The sequence below is a fragment of the Phycodurus eques genome, chromosome 12 (assembly GCF_024500275.1).
Source record: "Phycodurus eques isolate BA_2022a chromosome 12, UOR_Pequ_1.1, whole genome shotgun sequence".
Classification (NCBI taxonomy): domain Eukaryota; kingdom Metazoa; phylum Chordata; class Actinopteri; order Syngnathiformes; family Syngnathidae; genus Phycodurus; species Phycodurus eques.
The window spans coordinates 15,175,731-15,201,012 of record NC_084536.1 but is presented as its reverse complement, the minus strand read 5'-3'; the positions used below and the strand labels follow the sequence as shown (position 1 = coordinate 15,201,012).

Genomic DNA, 25,282 nt, shown 5'->3' with positions numbered 1-25,282 from the left:
TAAGCTCAAAGGATTTTGTTAATTGCAAATGCAATATATATTGTACTGTATTACATTGCATCTTGTTGTTCTACAAAAATCATGGATTTGAACATTTTTATTTGTTTTTCTGCCATATCATCCAAATTTCAAAAAGTGTGATTACACAGTATTATACAAAGGATTGTTTACTATTGAATGAAAAAATAAACAAACAAAAACAAGTAATCGATTGTTTATTGAGTGGCACAAAAACAAACCAACAAACAAACAAACAAAAACAATGCTGCATGTCTGTAACGCGTCATAGTTGATCGATGATTTTGTGACGTTGACGACCGTGACGTTGCTCTTTATTTCAACAAGTCTCGTTCAAATGCACGGACAAGGACGACGCCAGAGCTTGTTGTCATTCACCGTGACTATCGGCGTCGTCATCGGCCCTCTGTGAGACCACATTTAATTACCTCAGGTCGTGGGTAATTAAAATCGTCCATATTTTTCCTCTTTGTTGAAAAGTACGTTTTATGGAAACGGTGAGAGGCAAACAGCGCCATGAGGACAAGCCACACCGTGGAATGTTAAGTATGCATCATTTCACACTCCAATCAACAACATAGGTGGATTGCCGCTCTCAATGGCGTGTTCTTAAAAAAATACAAATAGATAAAAATAAAAAAAGTCATTACATACTACTTTAAACGCGACGTAATTCATCGCTACATAATGAGGTTTGCATTTTAATTGGTTAAACACGCCTTCTGTCGCCAAAACACACGGCTAATCGAGCGTTTTAGTCAACATTGTGACTTGAGCACCCCTACGCGGCCGGCGGAATGGTTCGGGCCAACATTTCAGCCCGACTCCTGCTTCCCGCTGACTGCGAGTCATGAAGCCCGTCAAACATACGAGGCAGGGCCGCGCTCAAAGTTGGGACGGGGGCGTCTGTAGCCGGAGAGTCGACGATATCGAGGCTCCGTGACCACAGATATGCTTACAGTTCCATTTTTGTGTGCGTCAGTCGAGTGAGCGGGCGATTTTCTTACTTTTAGGCGAGGGTACTTAGTTAATTCGCAGCCTTAAACCAACTCTCCCTTAAATCAGACCGAGAATGATTTTTTCTAATACTGGAAACCCACTAAGGACTCAGTTTCGCAAGCAGGTAACTACGACGTTCTCTATTCATTCTGTCTTTAAAACTGACTTCTCTGTTTACTGCTTTAATAATCGTGACACCGAGCTTGCCATAAACTCGCACCGAAACTCCATGTTTATTTCTGTGAAACTGGAGTGTTGCGTTCAGGGTCCTGTGAAGGGATTAATTTTCTGTGTGAAAAGACAAGGTTGTGATTCACAAGAATAATGTGGATATATGCGGGGGAAAGTGTGGCGTTCAGGCGCCTGTGTGTGTGACTCAGAGGTCTCTTGAGAATAAGAATACCGGCTGCCTGCATCATGGACATAAACGAGCCTTGGGCTTGACTTTTAATGTTATGGTTCTCCTAACCAATCCCAATGGCCCTAGAGGAAAATGAAAGTTTTCCAGCATGAAGTAATAGTCCTTCAAAATATATGGAAAGGCATTTTGTTGTAAATCAATACATTATTCTGGATTTTACAGAATTGTCCTTGAAAGGTGATTAATTACGCATTGATGATGCATTCAGTTTGTCCCAGTTGTATATATTGATTTCTCTCTTAATCTTCCCTTAGCCAAAAGGTTTCTGGAAATAAGCACATTTGCTGATGTTCACGCTGTTATCCTGTGGCAGGAGCTCAATGGGCGAGGCCTGTTACTGGAAGCTCTGCGTATTATACAGTATGACAGGCTCAGCTGGTCTGTTGCTGACTGATAAGATGTCGTCCGCTCCCCATTCTCCTCACAGTCCTGTACCAGAGTGAATTAGTTGGTGAATGAAACCAAAAATTGCCCCCTCGCTCTCATAGAGAAAGGAAGTGTCACACTCACGCTGTACTGGAACTGAACACTACCTCTGGCTATTCTATATCAATAGTGTAGATTCATTTGGTTTGTTCCTTATCGCATACATTTACAATAAATGATAAAAAATAAAATAAAAAGGTGATCTCATGTATTTGGAACTAGGGATGTCCCAACCCAACTCTTTTACTTCCGATCTGATACCAATATTGCAGCCTTGAGTTTTGGCCGATACAGATATCGGTCCAATCCGGTATCAGCAATAATCATACATACTTTACTTATTTTGTAGTATAGAATGTTAGAAAATACTTTATCAAGTGCTATTACTCAGAGAACAATAATCAGCAATAGTTGGTATGAAAAAAAACTGACCCATTTATTGTTAACCAATGGGTTACATTAAGTAACTTTAAATATAGAGTATATCAGCTTTGCGCTCAATTAAAACAGGCCCACATTTCACACTGAAGAAGTAATTTTTTATGTAAATTGAGATGAAATCATCATTTCAGTATTCATACTTTCAGTGAGTTTTTGCTGCTGTGCTGTGAGATATCTTATGTTACATAGTTGCCTTGGCACAATAAAAGTTGAGAGAGTAGAATAGAGGTTACCACATTTTTAGATTCGTGTTTTTTTAATAGTTACCTGTACATCTTAGTTACAGTTGCCTGAAACGGTTTATCATGGTGACATTTTGACTTTGCAACAGATTATTCTCATCATTTTCTGTTGTTTCAAAATCCAAGACATCCAAATCAGAGGTCCACCAGTGATTGGGAACGGATTGCGTTCCCCCCGGGGGCGTTTGTTTCATTACGTATATTGAGCGTGAGGGATTGATATAAATTGCAAAACAAAAATGTTTCCCTCCATTTTCCGTGGTGAGCACGATTCGCTGGTTAGACCACAGAAAAACAATCTTTTGAGGCAACAATGCACACAAGTGCACTGCCATGCTACCCACTGTTTTGAGAATGTAATATATTTTTTACTGTATTATACTAATCTTCGATTTATTATTATTTGTTTTTATAACTTTGCAAAATTGTGAAATTAACCACAGTCATGCTCTTTATAAAGGGTGGGCTAGTCATGATCATGAGACTCATGAAAAACAGGTCACACTGATGGCTTTTTGCTTTTATTTGGTGACTACTACTATCACCTTTTCATGTAACAGTAGTAACTATTGCATACTGTTGCAATCAAGAAAGTAAATCACCTCTGTTGCGTTTTTATTTATTTTTTTAAATTTCATCCCCCACGGGAAATCCTTTCATAGAACAATTTTGGCACGCTACATTGACTCATTCAATCAATTTATAATAGACTTAGAGGAGCGCAGTGAACGGATGGGAGGTAACTGAGGGACGAAGAGCACTGTGACCAACAGTAAGATGATGGCAAAAAGCCAAACTTGATTTCACAGATAAGACAATGTAAGAAAAGTGAAGATTCTCTAGACTGGAGTCCAGACTCAGGTTGCTCAGTCATGTCAGTGGTTCATGCTTTGGATTCCATAGGCTTCCTCTCAGCTTGAGATTCCCAAAAGAGAAGGTGGTTGTGGGGGATAATCGCTGACAAATCCCTGAGGGGAACGCTCTATTCAGACCAGGAAAAGTCACTTTGGAATTTGTATTTTTCCTCTTACCGATCGCAACAAGTATTGCACTGGAAAGAGTTTAATTTTACATTAATTGGATTGGCTTCAGTGAGCACAGATTACTAGCAGAGTGTACATGGACCCTTGTATTGCCATTACAATCGGGTTAGACACCCAAACCAAATGAAAAGGCTCCATAAACACCTCAATCTGAATAAACAGGCAACATTTCATTGAAATTTACAGGGGTATAGTAATCCTTCTGCTAAACCGATCAGAAATAAATTTTGCTGCACTCCGTTTGCGCAGGCTCTTGTCTCTACGTAAATGCACGATGACGTCATTGTTTATGCACTTGAAAACATGGCATCCTACCAGTGCTGGTCTGCGACGGATGTTTTTAATTACTTGTTACTTGTTTTTCTCAAGTTGTTATTTTAATAAAAGTGAAAAAATAATCACAACTACTGTGGTAAATAGATGACTGAGCTCCATCTTGATACATTCCGTGATGTTTACGTGAATCAGGGTGTGTCACACGTCTGGAAAACGGTTGTTCTGATTAAATGTGTATCACATGTATACACCAGATTGGAATAGATCAGGTCACATGTAATAGGTTGACCAGAGATGTTCAATTGGAATGATTTCCATCGGAATGTCAAAAAAAGTCTGCACGTAAACTCGGCTACTGATTCATAAATGATTCCAAATTGAATTATCCAAAAGAGAGCATATTAGGCCCGCTGTACACTGAGTGACACGACTGAACTGGACAGTCATGCCAGGCGATTGACCCATGCATATACAGTGGAACCTCGAGAGAACAGACTAATAGGGGCGGGGGGATCGTCCGATATAGCGGCTTGTCCGTTACAATGAAGCACTTTCTTTTTTTTTTTTTTTTTTTTGAGGCCATATGCACCCGTATTTCTGTACGGTACAAAATTAATTGTTTTGTAGGGTTTTTTTCGTGGCTTAAAATGCCCGGTACACCACAAAGTTATTTTAAATAAATATTTTAAAAAGCTTGAAAATGTTTGAAAGTTTCATATTTTATCGAAATTTACTATGCCAGTGTTCTTGGTCATGGTGACGCTGTTGACGTACAGTACTCATCACAGGTTGAGTCGCTTTCATGAGCCGTTAGGAATTAGTGTGCTTCATACTAGGGCTGCACGATATTTTGTTTGAGCATTGTCATCACAATGTACGTGTGCGCAATAGTCACATCGCAGGGTCTGCTGCAATGTTGGTGTACTGTAATATACAGTGACTAAACTGTAATATTAAAAGTCACCAGCAGGGAGACCTGTATGGACATGCGCTAAAGATTAAAGGATTGTACACTTGGGCTGCTGCATTTCCTATTTTGCACTTCAGAATGAAACTAGGCAGGCACACGTCAGCTGCGTGAGTGCGCGGAGTATGTTCAGGGACACTGCGTAAATGGTAGTGAATGTGTTCCTTTATAATACAGTACATAATTATAAACATGGATTACCAAATTATTACCAAATTACCATCATCATCATTACCAAATTATTTGTATCAGAATGCTACAGTTAAAGCAATGAAAAATCACAATGTGATAGTAAGGAATTAATTTTGTTTTGTAATATAATAATACATTATTTTGTTCATATAGTCAGCCAGAGCGACGAGGAATGCAAAAGTTAATGTCCTTTCACCATCTTTCCTGTCATATCTGTGACCGGCTAATATGTCAGTCCCATTCTCTGGCTTCATTCCGCCACAGCTGCAGTAAACAACAGCGGCCAATTCTGGAATCACTGATTTCTCACTTTTTTTTTTTTAAATTAGTTTAAATACTACTGATCAAAATTTTCAAATCTTTATACATCTTTTTAATAACCTATTCCTGATTTATAAGGTTCAGCTACCTTTTCTCGCACTTCCGTTGTTTTTTTCTTCGTGCTTTTCCCAAAATGTGCAAGGGTCTCTCAAGAGTTTAGAAGCTCGTTGAATACATATTTATATAAAGACACTAATTTCAAATCAAACAAGTTGCATGTGTGGAATTTACCGTTAATAGCCATTTAAATGTGTGTGTGTGTGTCAACATGTTTGTATATTTTCAGGGCAAACACTCAGTGTATGCAAAGTTTTTTGGTCAAGGCCATTTTGGTGATTTTGATTTCAGTCAGGGTTGATTTAAAAAGGGAACACAAATGTATGTGATAAAAACAAAAAATGGCTTCAACTGACCACTATCCCCATATAAAAGCTTTCCGCAGGATCACTCCAATTTAAAGAAAAAAAATAGTTTCGTGGCGTTCAGCTGTATTGCGTGGCGTTCAGCCGTATCGCTCGATGTGCGGTGGGCCCAAGCGACTCATTAATGACACTGGCTCTACATTAAGATGCCAATTCATAGTAAACACCCCCACGGAAGCATATATGTCATAGCAACAGGCCTACAGGCCTTTGTGGACCTTGATTATGCTTATTGAAAGAGAAGCAATGGACATTGCTTCATGGACAAGGATGACTGCTTGGTTAAAGATCAATCCTCTCCCTCACATAATCAGGGCAGAGAGCAATGGTTAGATTTTATTTTCTGAAAGTTAATCTCATGATTATATCTGGAACACTAGGTCTTAGATGTTTGGACCCAAAATAGTTATTGTAAATTGATGGCACGATTGCTCTCAGTATATTCGTGGTATTTGTTTTTAAAGCCTGACCAGTACTGCATATTCTCACCAAAAGATATTACCCATATTTGAGCTAATATCATGCGGTCTGTAAGTGACAATTGTGTATCAGTCATAATGATATGAAGTATGGTTGTATGATTCAATTATGACCAAAACAACATTAAGGACATTTAGGATTAGGTTTTGTGTTCCAAAAAAACAATTACTTCTCTCTAAAGTGAAATTAGAGGTACAGTTTTTATGTTTTTAACATAATGTTACATACTTCTATGCTAGAAATTTACAGGACTGTGGAAAAGACTAAGGCCTAATATCTAACCATTAGCTTTCAGTGACCATTTTTCAAAATGGGCATTTTGCTATATAAAACATTCCTAATGCTAATACATGTGTTGAATAGTATTGATTTAAAATCCAGCGTGACTTTTAATTGGGCCTTGTTTCCCCCCCCAGTCACCTGTTACCCTACTGTCTCACCCCATGGCTCCACCCAGCCCTAGTAACAACAGCAGCACCAACAACAGCAGCAGCAGTAGTACTGCAGGCTGGGAGCAACTCAGCAAAACCAATCTCTATATCAGAGGGCTGTCCCCATCAACAACAGACCATGACCTGGTCAAACTCTGTCAGCCGTGAGTACTGCACTTCCTCTTGTCATTATGTACTATTGAATGTGCCATTGATTGTCTTGTTCCAAATTGCGGCAGCAGTCATTCACTGACATATAACTGGTTTAGTGCCGATAGGGTTTGTAAGATTTAAGCGCTATGGACCGGTTTTATAATGACAGTAATAATGACAATGTTGGGATTTGTAGCTGACAGTGAATGAGTTTTTATAGAATAGATGCAAGTTGAAGACTGTGATCAGGCATATATATTTGTGTCTTAAAATACAAGTACAATATTCCAAGCTTCGTATTAATGCTAAACTTTACAGTACATGGAGATACTCTGCCCTATTTATGAACCTCCAGCCAATTATTTCTCTATTCAGTAGGTCAGAACAGAGGTTCAGCTCAGATTATGGTATTCATTAATTAGATCTCAAGGCACAGTTAGAGGGGCAGGAGGGTGCTTTACTGACCTCAGGGTCTATGCGCTCTGTAGACGATATATTTCAGTTTCATCAGGGGTTAACTCCCTTTAGGTTGAAGAGAAGTTGCTGAGTTTAAGGGTTCGATATGTTGTGCTTTTAAAGCAGATTTCTGCAGCATCTGCAGATATGCACACAGAATTTTGCTCAATTTACATTCCTGGCTGCCATTGATTTAGTGTAGTGAAGGGCTCTCATTATCATATCTTTTTAGTAATCATCTCGATTATTGCATCGAATAATCGCCCCCCCCTCAGCCAATTATTATATTTTTCATTACTCGCATGCATAATATTTACTTTTTTGTGGAATTGACTTATAGTGCTAAATTATATAAGGTCGAATACTGACTCGGGAAAGGTGTCAATTCTGGTCTTCTTGGATCTCAGTGTGGCTTTTGATACGGTAGATCATAATATACTGCTGAACAGGTTGGAAACGTGGGTAGGACTAAATTGAACAGTCCTTAAATGGTTCAAGTCCTACCTGGAGGAAAGGAGTTATTTTGTAGCCATTGGAAGTGATCAATCTCATCGAATGACAATGACCTTATGAGGTCTCTCAAGGGTCAGTTCTTGGACCCCTCCTGTTCAGCCTGAAAATGCTACCCTTGGGTCAAATTCTTCATAACTTTAACCCTCTAATGCATGCGGTCACTACAGTGGACAGCTACTTATAGGAATCTCAATACTCATGCATCACAGGGTTAATTTTGACTATCATAGCTATGCAGATGACACACAGTTACAGTATATCTAGCAGTGTCTCCAGATGACTACAGTTCAATTGAGGTGTTGTGTCATTGTCTAAAACAGATGCATAACTGGATGAGCCAAAATTTTCTCCAATTAAACCACAACAAAACTGTGATAATTGTTTTTGGCAATAAAGCGGATTGCTGTTAGTAAATACCTGGAGTAACTCTCTTTAAAAACCAAAGACCAAGTCCGAAACCTTGGTGTACTGATAGATTCCGACCTGACTTTCAACATCATACCAATTACTAAAACTGCCTTCTACCATCTGAAGAACATATCCAGAGTGAAGGCTTGCATGTGCCAAGCAGACCAGACCAGGCTCATCCATGCTTTCATCTCAAGTAGACTTGACTATTGTAATGGTCTTCTGACTGGACTCCCCAAAAAAAGCATTAAACAGCTGCAGCTCATTCAGAATGCTGTAGCTTGGGTTCTGACCAGAACAAAGAGGTCAGCATATTGCGCCAATTCAAAAGTCTTGACACTGGCTCCCAGTTGGCTTCAGAATAGATTTTAAAGTTCTGCTACTGGTCTTTAAATCACTAGTTTAGGTCCTGAATACATAAAATAAATGCTAATGAAATGCGCTATATAAATCTGCTTTGCTTATATCCTTTAACTCAGAACTGAGTGTATGGTTATATGGGGATATGAGCACAGGAGAAACTTGGTTTTCATTTCCTTAAATGTTTTATTTTTGTATTCTTGTTATTATCATTATTAATGTATTTATCAATTAAATTTATTTTTACACACCATCGCATGATAATCACGCCACTTTGCACTACCTCTCAATCTCTGCTTACCCATGAGATTTGTTGAAAACAGATGTGTCTCTTTGTTTACAGGGAGCAAGCTATGCTAAGCTAAATTGCCTGGAGAAGCTTAAACATGTACCAAGACACGTTTAACCAGGCACAAAGATTTAGTAAATTATGTTTTACTTAAGTAAAGTAGTGATGGTACATAGTGTGTCGAGGCTTCAGGTTGTTCAGTACTATGGGACCGGTTTTCAAGCAACACTTCCAGAAATGCAGACAGTAAAATGTAAAGCAACAGTTAACTTTCACCTTCTCATTGTATTCAAAAGTGCCAAAATAAACCTCTGTGCTCGCTACCCAGCATAGTTTCTTTTTTACTGAGGCTATTATGAACTGAAATCATAGAGGAATAAAGACACATGTGTGCTGGTTTTCACACATCTATGTTTTGTGACAAAAATCTTCCTTCTCTTATGCAATGAGATGATATATATATATATATATATATATATATATATAAAAACATATATATACACATTTATATATATATATACACATATCTATATATGTATGTATATATATCTATATATGTATATATATATATATATATATATGTGTATATATATGTGTGTGTGTGTATGTATATCTTTAGCAAGAGGGGATTTTTAATATATAATTTTATATATCCTCCATTGCCTAATACAGTATTTTGAATGTATAAAATTACAAAACAATTTTTAATTTCTGTGTTTTGTTATCTATGATTCTTCTGCTTTTAGTGATGTTTTAGTTTGTTTGCCTTGGTATTGTTTCAGTATTGGTATTGAGCTTCTTTATACAGGAATAATATTAAAGGCAGAATTTTGGTATCATGACGACACTCGGGCACTTGGACCTGCAGTGCAAATCCAGCCCGAGTGAAAGAAAGTCTTTTTCCGTACTCCCTTGTTGGGACTGTGCATGGAGCCACTTCCTATGTCTCATACCATTGCAGTGATGTCACTGTTGCTGAACCCTCCCTTTTTTGTATGTTGTACAACTGGCTCGCTTTGTTCTAATTCATAATGAACCTCCACATACCTTGCCTTTCTGCTTCTCCCTCAGGTATGGCAAAATTGTATCAACAAAGGCCATCCTTGACAAGACTACAAACAAATGCAAAGGTGTGTGAAGTTATTTGTTTCTGCTAACATAGCACATCAGTGTTCATTTCAGGCTAAGATGGCTTGTCACACTCGGGGTGGCACTATAGTAATTTTCGTCGTTACAAATTAGGAGCATTTCTGTACCTTTTTGGTCCTTGAAGTGGTGTGGATATTCATTGTACAGTCAGTTTGTGGTCATACTGAACTCTTTGGGGTACATTTATGTCAACTACATACTTGGGGGGCACAACAATTGACTCATTTTGTAGTGTAAAAGTTTTATCAGCCTAATCAAAGTAATTTATCAGTTTAAATAAAAAGGTGAGTCTAGCTATTTTTAATAATCTCTGAGCAGGTTATTTTAAGGTTCAGCCTTTGTTGGTGTGTCAATGCCACGGTGGTTGGGGGTTCCCTGGTGAAGTGGTGGACTCCTCTGTTGAGTGACATGTTTGATCTCATTCACTGCGACTGCCCATTGATGTATTGTCAATTTACTAATACAGCACATACACATAACCAAGGCAAATGTCCTCTATACTTTGACCCTGAAAAAATGAATAAATAAATAAACATTGAATTCTGCCCACAACTCCAGTTCAACATTAACTGTCCAACACCGATGGTGGTTAAAACCAAGAAAAGGACTCAATGTCAAAATTAGGGTGTTCTCACAAAGGTTTTTCAGCTTTAAGAACAACCACATATTCACCTTTATTTAGTTTGAACAGGCTAAAAATAGCTCCAGTAGAAGACAGGGACTATGGTTTCACCCTATTTGTACACCACAGAACAAAGAGCTGACCTCAGCCAGCAACATCACTCTGGTATCTGCATCCTCAGCGCTTTTTGCTGCTCTTCTTCCACACACGTATACATTCAAACCATATATTGATAGCCTAAGATAATACAGACATACAGGTACAACAAAATTGGAACCTGTATGCAAGGCTTAGTTACACACAAACCTTCCACTAGATACTGACAAGACAAGTGACATGATATGGTTGGTGATGACTGTAGTGTATTGTCCTTACTGTCTTACTTGTCTCCTCAGGATACGGCTTTGTGGATTTTGATAGTCCCACTGCAGCTCAGAAAGCTGTGGCTGCCCTAAAGACCAGTGGAGTACAAGCTCAGATGGCAAAGGTGAGCGATCAGTATGCTCACTTACGTACAGTAGACTGTATATGTGCACCTTTAAGTGTTTCCAAGGACCTTTGTACATGCGAAATAAAAACAATGAAGCAAATTGCCACATTTTCAAGTATGCAAGCGGTTTTGCTAAGCCCTTTGTACTCTTGTATAAATCTGTCATTGTGCAGAAGACCCCACGTTCACAAACTTTTCATATCTACTCACTAAATTCTATGTGGCCATATGCACAGGCTTTCATACCAGTGTGCTGCTGGCTCCACTGTCTTTTACTTTTGCCAATAAAACAAATGGGAGAATACATAGTTTCACAGACTGTGATACTGTCATAGTCAAAATGGTTGCCAATACAGAGCTATTTAGAGCACCCACCCATTATTAATCACACAGACTCCTTTCCTCATTTTCCAAAAACCCACCTTATTACCCATCCATTACGGACTATTGAAAACGCATATTGTTGCCTGAAATACTACACTTTTGTTGTAGTTCTTGTTCTCTTCTTCCATGCGCAACTCTCATGGTGCCCATTGGTATTCTGCTATAGCTATAATTCCCAGATTGGCTTAAGGGTTTCCCATCAGTGGTGCCAATAAGCAGATATGGTGATGCACCAGTAAAGGTATTCACAGTGCGATCAGAAATTGAGAAATATTTGCCCCAAACCAGCCCTAGATTCAAAACACACACACACACACACACACACAGAAGAAAATGTTAAACCTCAATTGTAGCAGTTAATGATGCTTTATATGATAATACTGTTGTCAGTGGCATTTACTTGCAAAGGACTCACTTGCTGTACTTGATGTTCGACATTAGCTTTGTGTTGTCATGGTAACTGGAACCAGTTGGGTGAATTGCTTCTCATAAAGCAGTGAGCAAGAACCCTTGGCCTCATTCCCTTGTTGGGGGAGTTGTGGTACTTCCTGCCTCTGGGCACCCATTGACCCCTTTTAATTCAGATGGAGTAGCCTGGAAGTTTAATCTTTGCACTGTGGAAGGTCAATGTCATGTCCAAATAAAGTGTGATGCAGTCTCTTTAATCCTGTTTGTCCTGTTTGGACATTCTGATTTGATTTTGATTTCTTTAGGCTGCATGAACATTATTTTGCACCTTTTACCGCTCCGATCTTGTTTGTACCTTGCAATAAAATGAAGATATTTGTCAAAGAAGCATTTTCACAATAGGAGGCCGGTGTAGTATTGTGCGATGATATTATGATTATGATTCGTAGTATTATAAAATAATGTCTATGGTGCCATGTAAACCTATACCGTGGTCCGCGTCTGGACCCAGAAGCAGGCCCATACGGACCTACAGCTATAGCCCAAAAAGAGGTTATGATTCGCGACATACGGGGCGCTTCTATTTTAAGCATTACAGGCTTTACTGTAGTGATGAACGTACAGACCAATCACATGCGAGTTCAGCCATCCAACGAGACCTTACACAGCCCATCAAGTCTGCATCAGGCGGTAATCACTGCCTGTGCAAAGATCAGACAGAGATGCGGAGAAAGGGAATAGAGAGAGAAAGAGACTCGGCGTGGAAGTTGAGTTAAAGACAGAAAGGGAGAAACTTAAAAAAAAATGACATATAAAGGAACATTTTGAACAAATGGCACCCTCTGAAAAATTTAAAGGGGTCATATTTTACCAAACTAACTTTTTCAGTATTTGGGATGTAATATTGCTTCTATGGTGCCTCAGCAAACGTGAAATATGAATTCAAATCGTCCACGCATTCCTGAGTTCCAGACGTTTTTCTGCCGGGAGGCTTTAAATCCTGTTATTTGAATTTTACGAGCTAGCGAAGATCTCCGCCTTTCCGCTCCCGAGGTAGCACTGTCAACATAACACGTGTGCTTTCATAAGTGGGCCTTCTACACAGAGGCAACCAATCAGAGGAAAGGGGGCGGTATTCGCCAAATATGGACAAAGCGGATACAAAACTGGGTCAAACATAAGTAGTTGTCAGAGGGGCCTTTTCTGGACATTCGTAAGACAAAACATATATAGCTGAAATATGGGACCTTTAAATGGAACAGTCAGTCATTTTTGCTTATACGATACTTCTCAGTGAAAAGTTCCCACTGAGAGCACTTAGTTATTAAAAGGGCATATGTTGAATTATGCTAGTAAATGAAAAAAATAAATGGTTTTGAACAATCTCTAGAAGTGTTCAGTTAAGATTTGTTAAATCGAAATATGTAAAATTTAGACTTCACTGTTGTGTCGAGAATGCTAAACAGAAAAGCGGAAACGCATTTTTCTTTACTTTTCTGAAGTTAAGCACTTTATTTGAACACATAATTTGCACTTTTTATTTACTTGGTGAAATTCAGGCCTAGTTTTATTCGTAAATGAGAGAATATTACATGGTTGTGCTCATAGTTTGATTATTCGGGCAGGAATTGTGTACCATTCCTTAAAAAGAAAACACTTAATTTTATTGGGATTCAAATGAAACTGTCAGGCATTTCAGAAAAGCACAATCATTGAACAAAACAAATTAAATCATGAAATGGTTCTTGTTCAGTCGTCAGTCATATTTAAAAAAAATATTTCACACATTCTGCTAGGGTAATTAAACATGAGCACAACTGTACATATCAGCAGTCATACATATTGATTATATACAGGTGTACATACAACAACTAGGCTATGCAAATATACAGTACCTCAAAATAAATAGACACTATATGATCTTCCGGACGTTTGTTTCAAGAAATGTTTTCGATCTGCATTTTCAATAAACATCAGAATAATTAAAACATTTAAAAATAAGCAGGAAATTCCCCTGTTGCCCAACAAAACTGTTTCAGCACAAATGGTATACAGGTTCACCAAGTTTTTAATCTGGTCCTTTTTAAATTTTAGTTAAATACCCCTGGTTCATACATGTTTTAACATTTATAGTAGTGATTTGTTCATAACATTTATTTTTCTGTAAATCATTGTTTTTAGTTATTTTACATTGTTGTTTCAGCTGCAAGAAAGGTTAATTTATTTTAAATACTAAAGCATTGTTAATTCTGATTTGTTTTACCTAAAAAAATAAATACATTAATAAAAATAAAAAGATTCATTAAAATACTGGATCGATAAGTAGTAACGTTAGTATCGTTAAAATCTTAGCGATACCCATCCCTCCTGAAAGGGCATTGCAATTGCCTTTTACACATCATCCAAAGTTCATCTATACTAAGCCTACATTAATACAATGAAGTCATGTTTAGTAAAAGATCATATTATTACCATCCTAATAATCTCCTGCATTGCGTATACCGGAAGTTATTATTCAGACAGCCAAGATGCTCAAACAAATGCCTAGCTCTTCTCCCTTCTGCTCTGTGATCTCACCAAACCAGTTGTGCGTTCTGTCCCAGTTTATTCTGCATTCCGTTTTCTTTGGCTTGCTCATTATGTTTAATTGTGATCAGTTGATTTTTCCCTGTAGTGCGTCACCTTGGTAACTATCTGGCACCAAATGCAGTGCTCTAAAGCTGATGAATATTAATGTTGAGAGCCCGCTCCCTGGGGTCGAGTAGTCATCTCTCACATTTCTGCTGACACTATTAGAAGAGAAATGAGCTGATGTGAAAATTAAACCTCTATGACTGTATGCAGCTCAATATATCAGTAATCATAGTGGCCATTTTGTACCGAAAGCTAACCGGAGACGGAGATGAGCACGGACACATTTGAGTTGTGCATTTTCAAGTGAGTTTGATGGTAGTCTTCCACAATTGAGTAATTATACATCTCACCCTTTTGCCCTTCAGCAACAAGAACAAGACCCAACCAACTTGTATATCTCCAACCTGCCACTGTCAATGGACGAGCAGGAGCTGGAGAACATGCTGAAGCACTTTGGCCAGGTTATATCTACCCGCATCCTGAGGGACTCAAGTGGAGCAAGCAGAGGGGTGGGCTTTGCCAGGTAGGACACTGTGTCTTATCAGTTATTTATGTATTTTAAGATTGCTTTATGAAGAGGTAATTTGCCTGTCAAGTAATTTAATAATAAACAACTAAATAGTAATGAGGTAATAGGAGAAAGAATTGATCATTTAAGGATTTCAGCTGATTGGCTGAGCAAATTGAGGCAAATTGTAATGCAATACTTGGCTGACACCAACAGTGGTGTCATTGATTGAGTTTCATTCTCAACTAGTTTGCATTCTAAAAAGGAACAACGTTCTGTCTATGGGAAGTTGGACTACATCCTTGTAGACCTCTGCTATGGCACAACTACACTTAGCAGCATTATTCGACTCTATACAACACAGAGAGCTTTGACAGCCCCTTTAAAATATAATGTTTCATTACAAAACAAATCGAGGAAATGTGCCTTTCCTAGTTTAAAGTCATTTAAATCTTTGGTGTGTCTCTGGGGGTTGGCATTGTTGCGTTACGTCTTATGTCTGGTTAATGTATCTCAGTGAAGCCAGGGACATGGGATTTGCCTCGCTTGGTGTTTAAATGCACCCTTCCTAGTATGCAGTCAGAAATGACCAGGGATTTACACATTGCTACTCTAAATATATTTATGGATTTATTTAACCTTTATTTATCCAGGTAAGGCAATTGAGAACTGATTTTCATTGCCAACCTGGCTGCAGACAGCAGAGTAAAACAAAGTAAAAGACATTTTACATTACATACATTATTGGCCAATGGTGATAAATTTGGCATTTTAAAAAAACAAAAAAAGCAGCAACTCCATGTTATGAGATCAAATACCAGAGCTGTAGCACAAATTATTTCTTGGCAAGGTAACTCCAGTAGCATTCAGTCGCAGGCAGACCTCTACAAAAGGCCAGCCCATCCAAATTTTGATCACCAGGAAATTGCATACCATCATTGATACTAGCTGCCTACGCTCGGGTTTGGTCATCAAAGTCATGTGTTGTTCACTCCACACTTAACGGGTGTATTCAGCTATATTCAGTATTCATATTTCTTTTACATGTTATTTAGTGTGAAACAATTGGTATGGTCCTGGGGGTACAAAATGCAACTGCTTCGCACGGCATGAACAAATTCAGTACCACTCAGCTTCTGGCTAGTAGACATCATGGCAATCAATATTCTTTAAGCGGTACCGAACTTGTTAACTCATTAGTAATGACAATACACTAACGGGAAGATGAGTGCAGTGATGCAAAACGCAATTTCCAGGAGCGGAGCATCTAATCAGGGCTCTTCAGATTGAGCCAAGCCAAATTCATGACAAATGACATTTGTTTTTTCAGCATGATAATTCAGACAGTTCGAACCGTTACTTTTGCACTTGTCTGCACAATCATCCATCCATCCATTTTCTGAGCCGCTTCTCCTCACTAGGGTCGCGGACGTGCTGGAGCCTATCCCAGCTGTTATTGGGCAGGAGGCGGGGTACACCCTGAACTGGTTGCCAGCCAATCGCAGGGCACAGAAACAAACAACCATTCGCACTCACAGTCATGGCTGCGGGCAATTTAGAGTCTCCAATTAATGCATGTTTTTGGGATGTGGGAGGAAACCAGAGTGCCCGGAGAAAACCCACGCAGGCACGGGGAGAACATGCAAACTCCACACAGGCGGGGCCGGGCATTGAACCCAGGTCCTCAGAACTGTGAGGCTGACGCTCTAACCAGTCGGCCACCGTGCCGCCCTCTGCACAATCAATCATTTCCTAAAAAGAAGACAAACTAGAATTTATTAAATGTCACCCTTGAGCACAAAACCGGTTGGAAGTCACACAGCCGTGTTTAGAGCTAGAGCCCATAAAAATCATTGACTATGTGAAATAGATAGCTTTCAGATGTGATTCTAACGCCAGAAAAATAAGTAAAGATCACTTCCATTTTGGAATTGATGTAAATTTCTTACCTTAATGCCTCGAAAAAAATGCTGATCCAGTACAGAATGTGAACCGAACTGGGACCTTTTGTACCAAACAATCATTTTTGGCGCCCAGTTACAACCATAGAAATGAAGGCACATTTATTTCCAACTTAAATGTAAATCACCTTTGTTTGGAAGTCCATAACAAAAGCAGTTGGATGACTTCATAATCTCCTTTGTAAATAGTTTCACAGTGACTGAGTAACTTAATTATAGGTGCAATGGCAACTTGCGCCAGTTGAGCTTGTTTATTGCTGATGCAGTTTTGCTGTATGTTTCTCATAAATTCAGGATGGAGTCAAAGGAAAAATGCGATGCAGTCATTTCTCACTTCAATGGCAAGTTCATCAAGACGCCAGCCGGTGTACCAGGTATATACTATATGATTAGCCTTACGAAGCTAGGAATATTAAAGAATACATTTCTCATATTAGTTGAATCACACAATATGAACGTATAATGGTTCAATCACAGAGTTTATGGTCAAATGAATTCACGAATTATTGTACGTTATGTGTTCTGATGTTGGATGTATAAGCTCTGTAAATGGGGCAGGAAGTGGTCAGCCAACTGTTTCCTCCTTCTAGTCGGGGGTCTGTTGCTAGAGATCATATACATTCAGCCTAAGAGACTCACTGTGGCCTCCATTCCCAGTCTAATCTTTTTAATTGGATTATCAGACAGAAATAGTCCCTTCCAGTTGTCCCTCCTTTCAGAAGGGGGTGTTTACAGCCCCTCAGCCGCCAAATTAGAAGCTTGTGTTGTCTGGCTGGTTAGTGAATGACTGTTCAGAAAACACGACACACAAAATATTGTCACCCACCCTGTTTGATAAAAACTGGTTTCAAATCTCTTGTCCTCAATCCAGCACCTGCTGAACCTTTGCTTTTCAAGTTTGCTGACGGTGGGCAGAAAAAGAGACAAAACCAAAACAAATTTCTTCATAATGGTCGAGGTTGGCTTCGAGATGGAAACACCAGACTGGTAAGTTGGACAAACCTTTTCTTATATTTCGAAGAGTCCATCCTCTATCAGTGGTGTTTGAAACACCACATATGTTATAAGGGAACCTCTGTGGTCAAGCAAAACCCATTGGAACATTGGCTATGGCTGTTCAATTTGTTCAGATACTTTTTTTTCTTTATATCTCTGATAAACAGTGATGACCTATTGTTAAGATGGAGTTTTTCTGCTTTGAATGACAATCCTCTTACTTCATGCAACTGAGTATATTATTTTCTCAGTCTTCTTTTACAAGTAGGTCCTCTTGTTGAGGCTGCTCTTTTTAGTGTCACGAAAATACATAAAAAGAAAAACAATGCGTGATTGTTGCTAAATTGAGGTCTAGTGCGCTAAATAGAAGCATACTTAACCACAGCTACAACAAAGTAATTTAAAAACTTTCACAACTGAATCAGAATTTAGCTTGCGAGGAGACAGCAACGTAGATATACAGAATTGTCCGCATTCTTTATCCTGGTCGCATCACATGTTTACAAGGCCTTTTAAAATTCATGTGAAAATCATTTGTGTCCCAAAGCCCAAACTTAAAAACTACTCTTAAGGCCGCACGCAACAGTCCAGAATACTGTGCTTCAGCACTATTTCTTTTGTTTGTTTGTAACCACGGCGTACCTGCTAAACGTGGTGGGACTGTCCCAACTTGTCCCAGATGCAAAATCACCACACCACAGTAATTCCTATTGGCTAACTCTATAACGAACATGAGCCAAGAGCGTCATGTGAATAACAACAACAGAGAACATAAAATACAACTAGTGTGTTGGGGGAAAGTGATGATAATGCATTCTTCAGCATTTTTGCCAAACCTGTGTGTTCCTTTCCCACCAGGCCGGAATGACACTCACATATGATCCAAGTGCAGCCGCAATGCAAAACGGGTAAGTTGGGCTTCTCATCCAGTTGTGCTCCCGTGGTACCTATAGTCAATCTCACTTAATGTACACATGGTTCTGATTTTGTTCGCATAGATTTTTCCCACCGGCGTACAGCATTTCAAACAGGATGATTGCTCACACGCCCATGTCCACATACATGTCTCCAGTTTCAGCATACCAGGTTTGGGTTCTTGAATCTCTTTTCTCTTTGTGGAAATATTGTACATACGCACCCAACAGCCACAATTTATTGACAGCCAATACAGAAGCTGATAATAGTTTTTTTTTTTTTTTTTTAAAGTGCAGTGGTGCCTTGCCTTACGAGTTTAAGTCATTCACTTTGTGACCACGCTCGTAATGAAAAACACGTGTACCTCAAATGATCTTTTCCCACTGAAATGAATAGAAATGCCATTAACCCATTCTAGCACGACAAAAAAAATTTGTAATGTTTTTAAAAAGAAAAATGGCACGCTAAAGTAATACGTACAGTACAACCATACAGTAATACCAATTAAATCAATTGTAAATAATTAAACACTTTTTGCATCATGATTTCATGTTTCAATTCCCATTGATATTTTGCTGCTACTTTTGATTGTGGACCTTGGCCACCAGGGAGCAGTATAATACGACATATACATATAAAACACAGAAGATGCCCAAACCCAAGTGACTCATAAGCTGCGTAATATTACTCATTTTTTGGCAGAGGATGGGGAAGAAATGCTTGTGACTTGTAGTACATTCTGTCTGCATGTGTTTCTGTTTGTGTTCAAATATCTGTTGCATAAAAGGTTATAACTTCTGCAACATTGTTGCTAGTTTTGTTAGCCCATTCATGCAATTTCTTTGTTAGCATTAAGCTAGCTGACTTTCGTGCATTTTGTGTTTGGTTAAGTAAACGTCTCATTCTTTGTTTTATGTCTAATCTGCAACTGACGGTGGCTATAAACAATTTAGCACTGTGTGGAATAGTTTACTATCTGCCACCAATTAATGCTGGTAACTCAAATTTGAGTGACTGCTCGTATCTCGAAAAATGCATGTTGAATCACTCCTAAGTGGAGGTAGCACTGCATTTCTCAATGTCAATGATTATTTAATAATTTGTATTATTGTGGTTCTTTGCAGTGGCTTAGATCTAATTTGATTATTCTATGCAGGTGTAGCTGCTGAAGTGGTATTTTGATATTTTGAAAGATGATCCAGTGCGGTCATCGCTTTTGCATGTCATTAAACAACATTCCTGTCTGTCCACGGCTTTTCATCAAGAAAAGGAGCCGATTAGGGGGATTACCTCATTGTTTCTGCATGTTTTTCTGTGTGATGTTACAGGTGCACAACCCGTCGTGGGTGCATCAACCCTACATCATGCAGCACCCTGTAAGCACCCAAAATCTTGTTGTTGTTTTATTTTCATCTAAACGCTTCATTTTTGGTTCTAGCAGAACTGAAAACTTGTTTGTGTAAGCTGCACATAAGTCACATATGGGGAAGGTGATCCATACAGTACAATTATAAATTGTCTGGATGGACATAACAGGTGTGTTATGATACAAATACTAAGATGGGTATGAAATGAGGCTCTGGTTTGGCTTTGTTCTAAAAATGGCCAACATGCTTGCAACCTGACCACACCACGTGACCGTTGCCTGCTCTGGTCATGACGTGCAACATTAATAAATAAATAAATAAATATTAAAAGCTGCCATCGGTCCTGTAGCGGTTCCTGTTACCTTTCCTTGAGTGATTGTGACTATAAATTCACATTTTTGAGTTAGTATTTGATGGTAGAATCTCTCTAAATCTCCTAAACTTCATATACTGGTTCTCACAGGATTTGTAGTCTGGGCTTCTTCAGACAGTAAAATAATTGAGACAGAATCAACAGCACCTCTGCTGGTTGCAGCCAAGCACTCCATTTTGCCTCAATACACAATCAATTTTACACCAACCCAGTTCTTATCAATAAATCAATTACTATGCCAATCCTAGAAATTCAAACTGTAAAAAAAAAAAAACAAGATTTCATATTTACTATGTCTGTTTACGCTCCTCTCACTTTTGGTTCCAGGGTGCAGTCATATCGCCCTCTATGGAGCCATCATTGTCACTGCAGCCCACATCCCTGATGACTCCACTGGCACAGCAGATGAGTCATTTGTCTTTGGGCAATGCAGGAGCGGTGAGAGAATAGTGCTTCATATCTTTGTCTAATAATGTGTTCTCTGCCACACCTTCCCGGATCCTGGAGTAGGGTGTAAAGATTTGGGAAAATACTCTTAATTGCATTTTTGTTGTTTCTTTTAAACAAATATTGCGATTGCGATTTAGCATGCAATTTTTCGGGAGGAAGTTTGTTATCTTCAGCAAACACAAGAAATAAATTATTCTATAATATGACCAACACAACATTGGATATAAATATATATATTATTTGTTTTTATATAAATATAAAAACAAAAAAATTAAATAAAATATAAAAACAAAAAAATATATAAATATAAAAACAAATAACGCTTTCCTGTAGGTCAGGCCTAAATGTTATGATGAATTGATATGAAGAACAAATCTTTATTTTACTATTGAATTGTAAAAAGAAAAACCTTCAATCACAGTACAATATTGACTTATTGATTTAACTTCATACCTTGTAAAAATGTAATACTGGATAATGACGCTCTTGCCAGTAGCAGTAGCACTGCTGTCAGTGTCAGCCGAGTACAGAGATAAAGTGGAGAGTGACGTGTGACACTTTTCATCACCAAGATGTGAGAATAAAAGCGGTTGAAATGGTAAAGTATATTAAATGTTGATTCATGTTCTTATCAATTACCACAAAAGTGTTACATTGATTCACTTATTTGATGATCCTCAAGAAGGATCTTAAGGACTTTATATGAAATTTTCTTAAATTCAAAGCAGGACAAAGAGGTCTAAATTACATAAGGAAGGGGGGTGGGGGGGGGGGGGCGTGACTGTTTACCTTGGGCCCCCAAATGACTACCTAGTCACGGCCTGCTTTGAGCCAGCATTGCCACCGCTCGTCATGACAACCACAGTGGAATTAGTGGCTCGTGCCTGGATGAAGAAGGCAGCTAGCTAGTGAGAACTAAATGCGAATTGCAGGACATATTGACCATTAAACGTACGTCGCGGTAATAAAAAGACACCCTTGAATTCGGGGCCAAGCGGCAGATTTTTTTTTTTGCTTTGACTTGCGAGCACATCCTTGAGATAAGAGCGCTGTATTGTGGCAGTGAACTCAACTCACTGCACAATAAGCAGCAGTTTGTCAAACATTGAGCTAGTCATCAAAAAAGAGGTTTCAAGCTTTTTAATGCCACACCCAGTGAAGTTTACTGTAAAACTAAACAAAGAGAATTAGACATTTTGTATTTCAACCCACCACGTAGATTTGCCATCAAAAGGTTCGTTTAGCGTAAAAAAAACAACATAAAAAACGGGATGCGGTGGTCTCAGAATACAATGTTTTATTGCAGTAGTCTGACATAGTGCAAGCGTGAAGGAGCAAATTTGTCTTGTAGTCTGATCCGGGCATTACATGTTGTCTGTCTCAGATGTGTTGTCTGTTCCAGACCGGCGACATTTTTTATTTTTTTTTTAAAATAACTTTATTGGCCGTCAGATATTTACAGGTCTACGTCAAAACACACGCAACAAGGCTAAAAATAAAATAGCTTTTGGGTTCAAATATACTGTGCACGATGGCGACACAGAGTAAATGTCTTGCGGGGCCGATCAATGACGTCATTGATCGGATCGGCGAATTATGACATCAAAGCCGATCAGCATAAAATGCTAATTATCGGCTGATACCGATAAGGCAGATAAAATCGGTGTCAAGTCTATTTACAGGCATATTCTTTATCCTCTACAAAAAATGACTGTTACAGCATCATACCGAGTCACAGTGGTAGAACTGGGTGAGAAAACAACCACTATTTTTTTGTTTGAATCTGCATAGCTGTACAGTATTATACTGCCCCCTAGAAGCCAAGGCATTCATACCATAAGGCAGTGATTCCCAACCAGCGTGCCGTGGCACATTAGTGTGCCATGAGCGATCTTCAGGTGTGCCATGGGAAATTATCCAATTTTACTTAACTGCTCAAAAAAAAACTGACAATTACCATTTTCGGTATTGGTCCAAAACTAGGTTTTTATAAAAGTACATTATTATTGAGTGCTGTTTTTCCTTATTAACAAATGCAACCCAAAAAATATATATTTTTGGGAGGTTAGGGGGATGAAACAGATTACAGGAAGTCCTTGAGTTACGACGCACTCGACTTACGACGTTTCGACTTTACGACGCCCGTGCCTCGTCCGCCATTTTGTCCCAGCACCATAGTGTTTCTGCTTAGCGAGTGTATAGTGCTTGTCTGTGTTTGTGCGGCGGGAGTATTTTTGCCTTTTTCGCCCTCCTTTTTTCACACTCTCAGCAGTAATGGTAGGTACAGCATCTTATTTTTTTAAATGTTCTTTATACAAAGTGTTAACCTTTCCTGCTACGGTCAACTGACCGTGGTCGGGAGACACAGGGGTTAACTCCCTTCTCTCGTTGCGCAGCTGAGCTGGGTGGCGGCAACAATAAAGGCACGAAGCACCGATTTACTGCTTTAATGGCTTTATTAGCTCCTCTGCACATTCAACGTCAATGGGTCCTCCGCTAATCGCGACTCTTCCCCGGTCGCTGTCACTACACTTGCTACTTTATACACACACTCGCACCTGGCGCACTCCTTCCTCCTTCGCAGTCCCGCCGGACGACGCCTGCGCAGTCCCATCTCACTCACACATCGACCCACACCCCCACACACACCGACCTTGCTGTCACAATCACGTGGGACAATACCCGTAACAGAAGTATTTCGCCGTAAATTTCGACTTTAACGTGTTACGCCTCCAGCGTAGGAACAAAATTCATTCGTAAATCGAGGACTTCCTGTAATGGGATATAAAGATGATTTGCAATATGAGTGTGGTTAAGGAACAAATTAAACTCATATCTCAAGGCACCACTCTATATCAGTTGTAACAGCAGGCCTGGAACTTTTCTAACACTTTGTATATGACCATCGCATTCTCTCTCTGCTATTCAGTTCATGGCCACCAACACTCCCATGCCAGGTGCTTACATCCAACAGTACACGCACATGCAGACAGCGGCTATTCCTGGAGAAGTAAGTGCATTATCGTCCTAAAGCTAAACTTTTTGGGCTAAAGCGGAAAAGTGTAAGAATTGGCATCATCGCATTCTATCTTTCAGGAAAATGGAGTCGTGTCTCAGATGGACACAGCCGGCAACCCTTCCCCGTACGCCTACCAACAAACCAAGTAGTGCCGACTTAATGTTTGGACAACCACTCAGCAATACCGGCAAAAAAAACGCAATGAACGCAAAAGATCCTTCACTGTTTTGCAATTGTCGGACTCGTGAGGCTATTTTTGGAATTGTGTTTGAAGAGTATAAAGAATACTCTACAGTTTATCAAATGATTTTAACAACTACTAAGAACAAGTTTTGAAAAGGTTTTTCTATTTTCGTACAAGAAACTGTTTATTTTTTACCAAAGACTGCCAGCAAATCCAAGAAAAAAAACGTGCATGGTGATAAATGTCTCTTTTTCAGCCTGATATTTTGACGTTTTTGTGCTTGCTGTGCGAGTGTTGCCATGGCCAAGTGTTTCGTGTTTTCTTCTCCCGTCGTGCTTTAGGATGACAATGCTATCTGATTACAGTTTGCCTTAACAGTTTTACTACAGTGATGGTTTAGATCACCACAAAGAACTGGAAGCGAGGGCTGTTGCTTTGTAAATGAGCTATGAAATGTTTTTGCTCCACCCCTGTCCATGGACTAATAGGAAATAGATTTATGGAGAGTATGTTCTGACTCCTGTTGATTTTGTTGTGATATTTATTTCGAAAAGAATACTTTACATGGTCCTAGATGTTGTGCTGAAAGATCTTTTGGATCTAGCCTTTTTGCCAACCCCATAATGTAAACCAGCTGACTTTGACCTATAGCATCCTATTTAGTGGTAAATTTGGATAGCTATTTAGTTGATAGTGTGTGTCTTTTTCATTTTTATTTAACAAAGCCAAGAGGAACACATGGCTTTAGAATTGCGCACACACAACAAAGCGTTGTCAAAGGACTTCGTGGGAGCTAACATGAGACATGCATTGTATTGGACCTCTGTTTTAATAGGAAACTAACAGTTGGCACTTTGTTTTATCGCCAAAGATTAGGAGTTTGTATACTGAGGAAACAGAATCTGTCTCTTTTACCAGAACAAGAGTGACTCTGCAAGTAAGCTGTGTGCCTTTCTCAATCAAC

The 25,282-nt window shown here is 39.0% G+C and overlaps 1 protein-coding gene across 2 annotated transcripts; it reads left to right on the top strand.

Annotated features, from left to right (window-relative positions):
• The first annotated feature begins 350 nt into the window (after window positions 1-350).
• LOC133410431 (RNA-binding motif, single-stranded-interacting protein 1) lies at window positions 351-24,579 on the top strand. Of its 2 annotated transcripts, none has more exons than XM_061691609.1 (13): window positions 351-564; window positions 6,665-6,843; window positions 9,930-9,988; window positions 11,025-11,116; window positions 14,911-15,068; window positions 17,309-17,388; window positions 17,886-18,001; window positions 18,869-18,918; window positions 19,009-19,096; window positions 20,254-20,301; window positions 20,993-21,103; window positions 24,045-24,125; window positions 24,212-24,579. In XM_061691609.1, exons 2-13 carry the CDS (start codon window positions 6,692-6,694, stop codon window positions 24,281-24,283), a joined length of 1,107 nt encoding a protein of 368 aa, XP_061547593.1. In that variant the 5' UTR covers window positions 351-564; window positions 6,665-6,691; the 3' UTR covers window positions 24,284-24,579. The 2 variants fall into 2 exon arrangements, with proteins under 2 accessions (XP_061547593.1, XP_061547592.1); XM_061691608.1 differs by lacking the exon at window positions 351-564 and adding an exon at window positions 593-1,141.
• The last annotated feature ends 703 nt before the right edge of the window (window positions 24,580-25,282 follow it).

Bases quoted from the DNA above. Each gene is read 5' to 3' on its own strand.
- LOC133410431 (XM_061691608.1), top strand. From the start codon at position 1,091: ATGATTTTTTCTAATACTGGAAACCCACTAAGGACTCAGTTTCGCAAG. The intron at 19,097-20,253 runs GTTTGGGTTCTT...GTGATGTTACAG, and splicing joins CTCCAGTTTCAGCATACCAG to GTGCACAACCCGTCGTGGGT. The intron at 21,104-24,044 runs GTGAGAGAATAG...TCTGCTATTCAG, and splicing joins CTTTGGGCAATGCAGGAGCG to TTCATGGCCACCAACACTCC.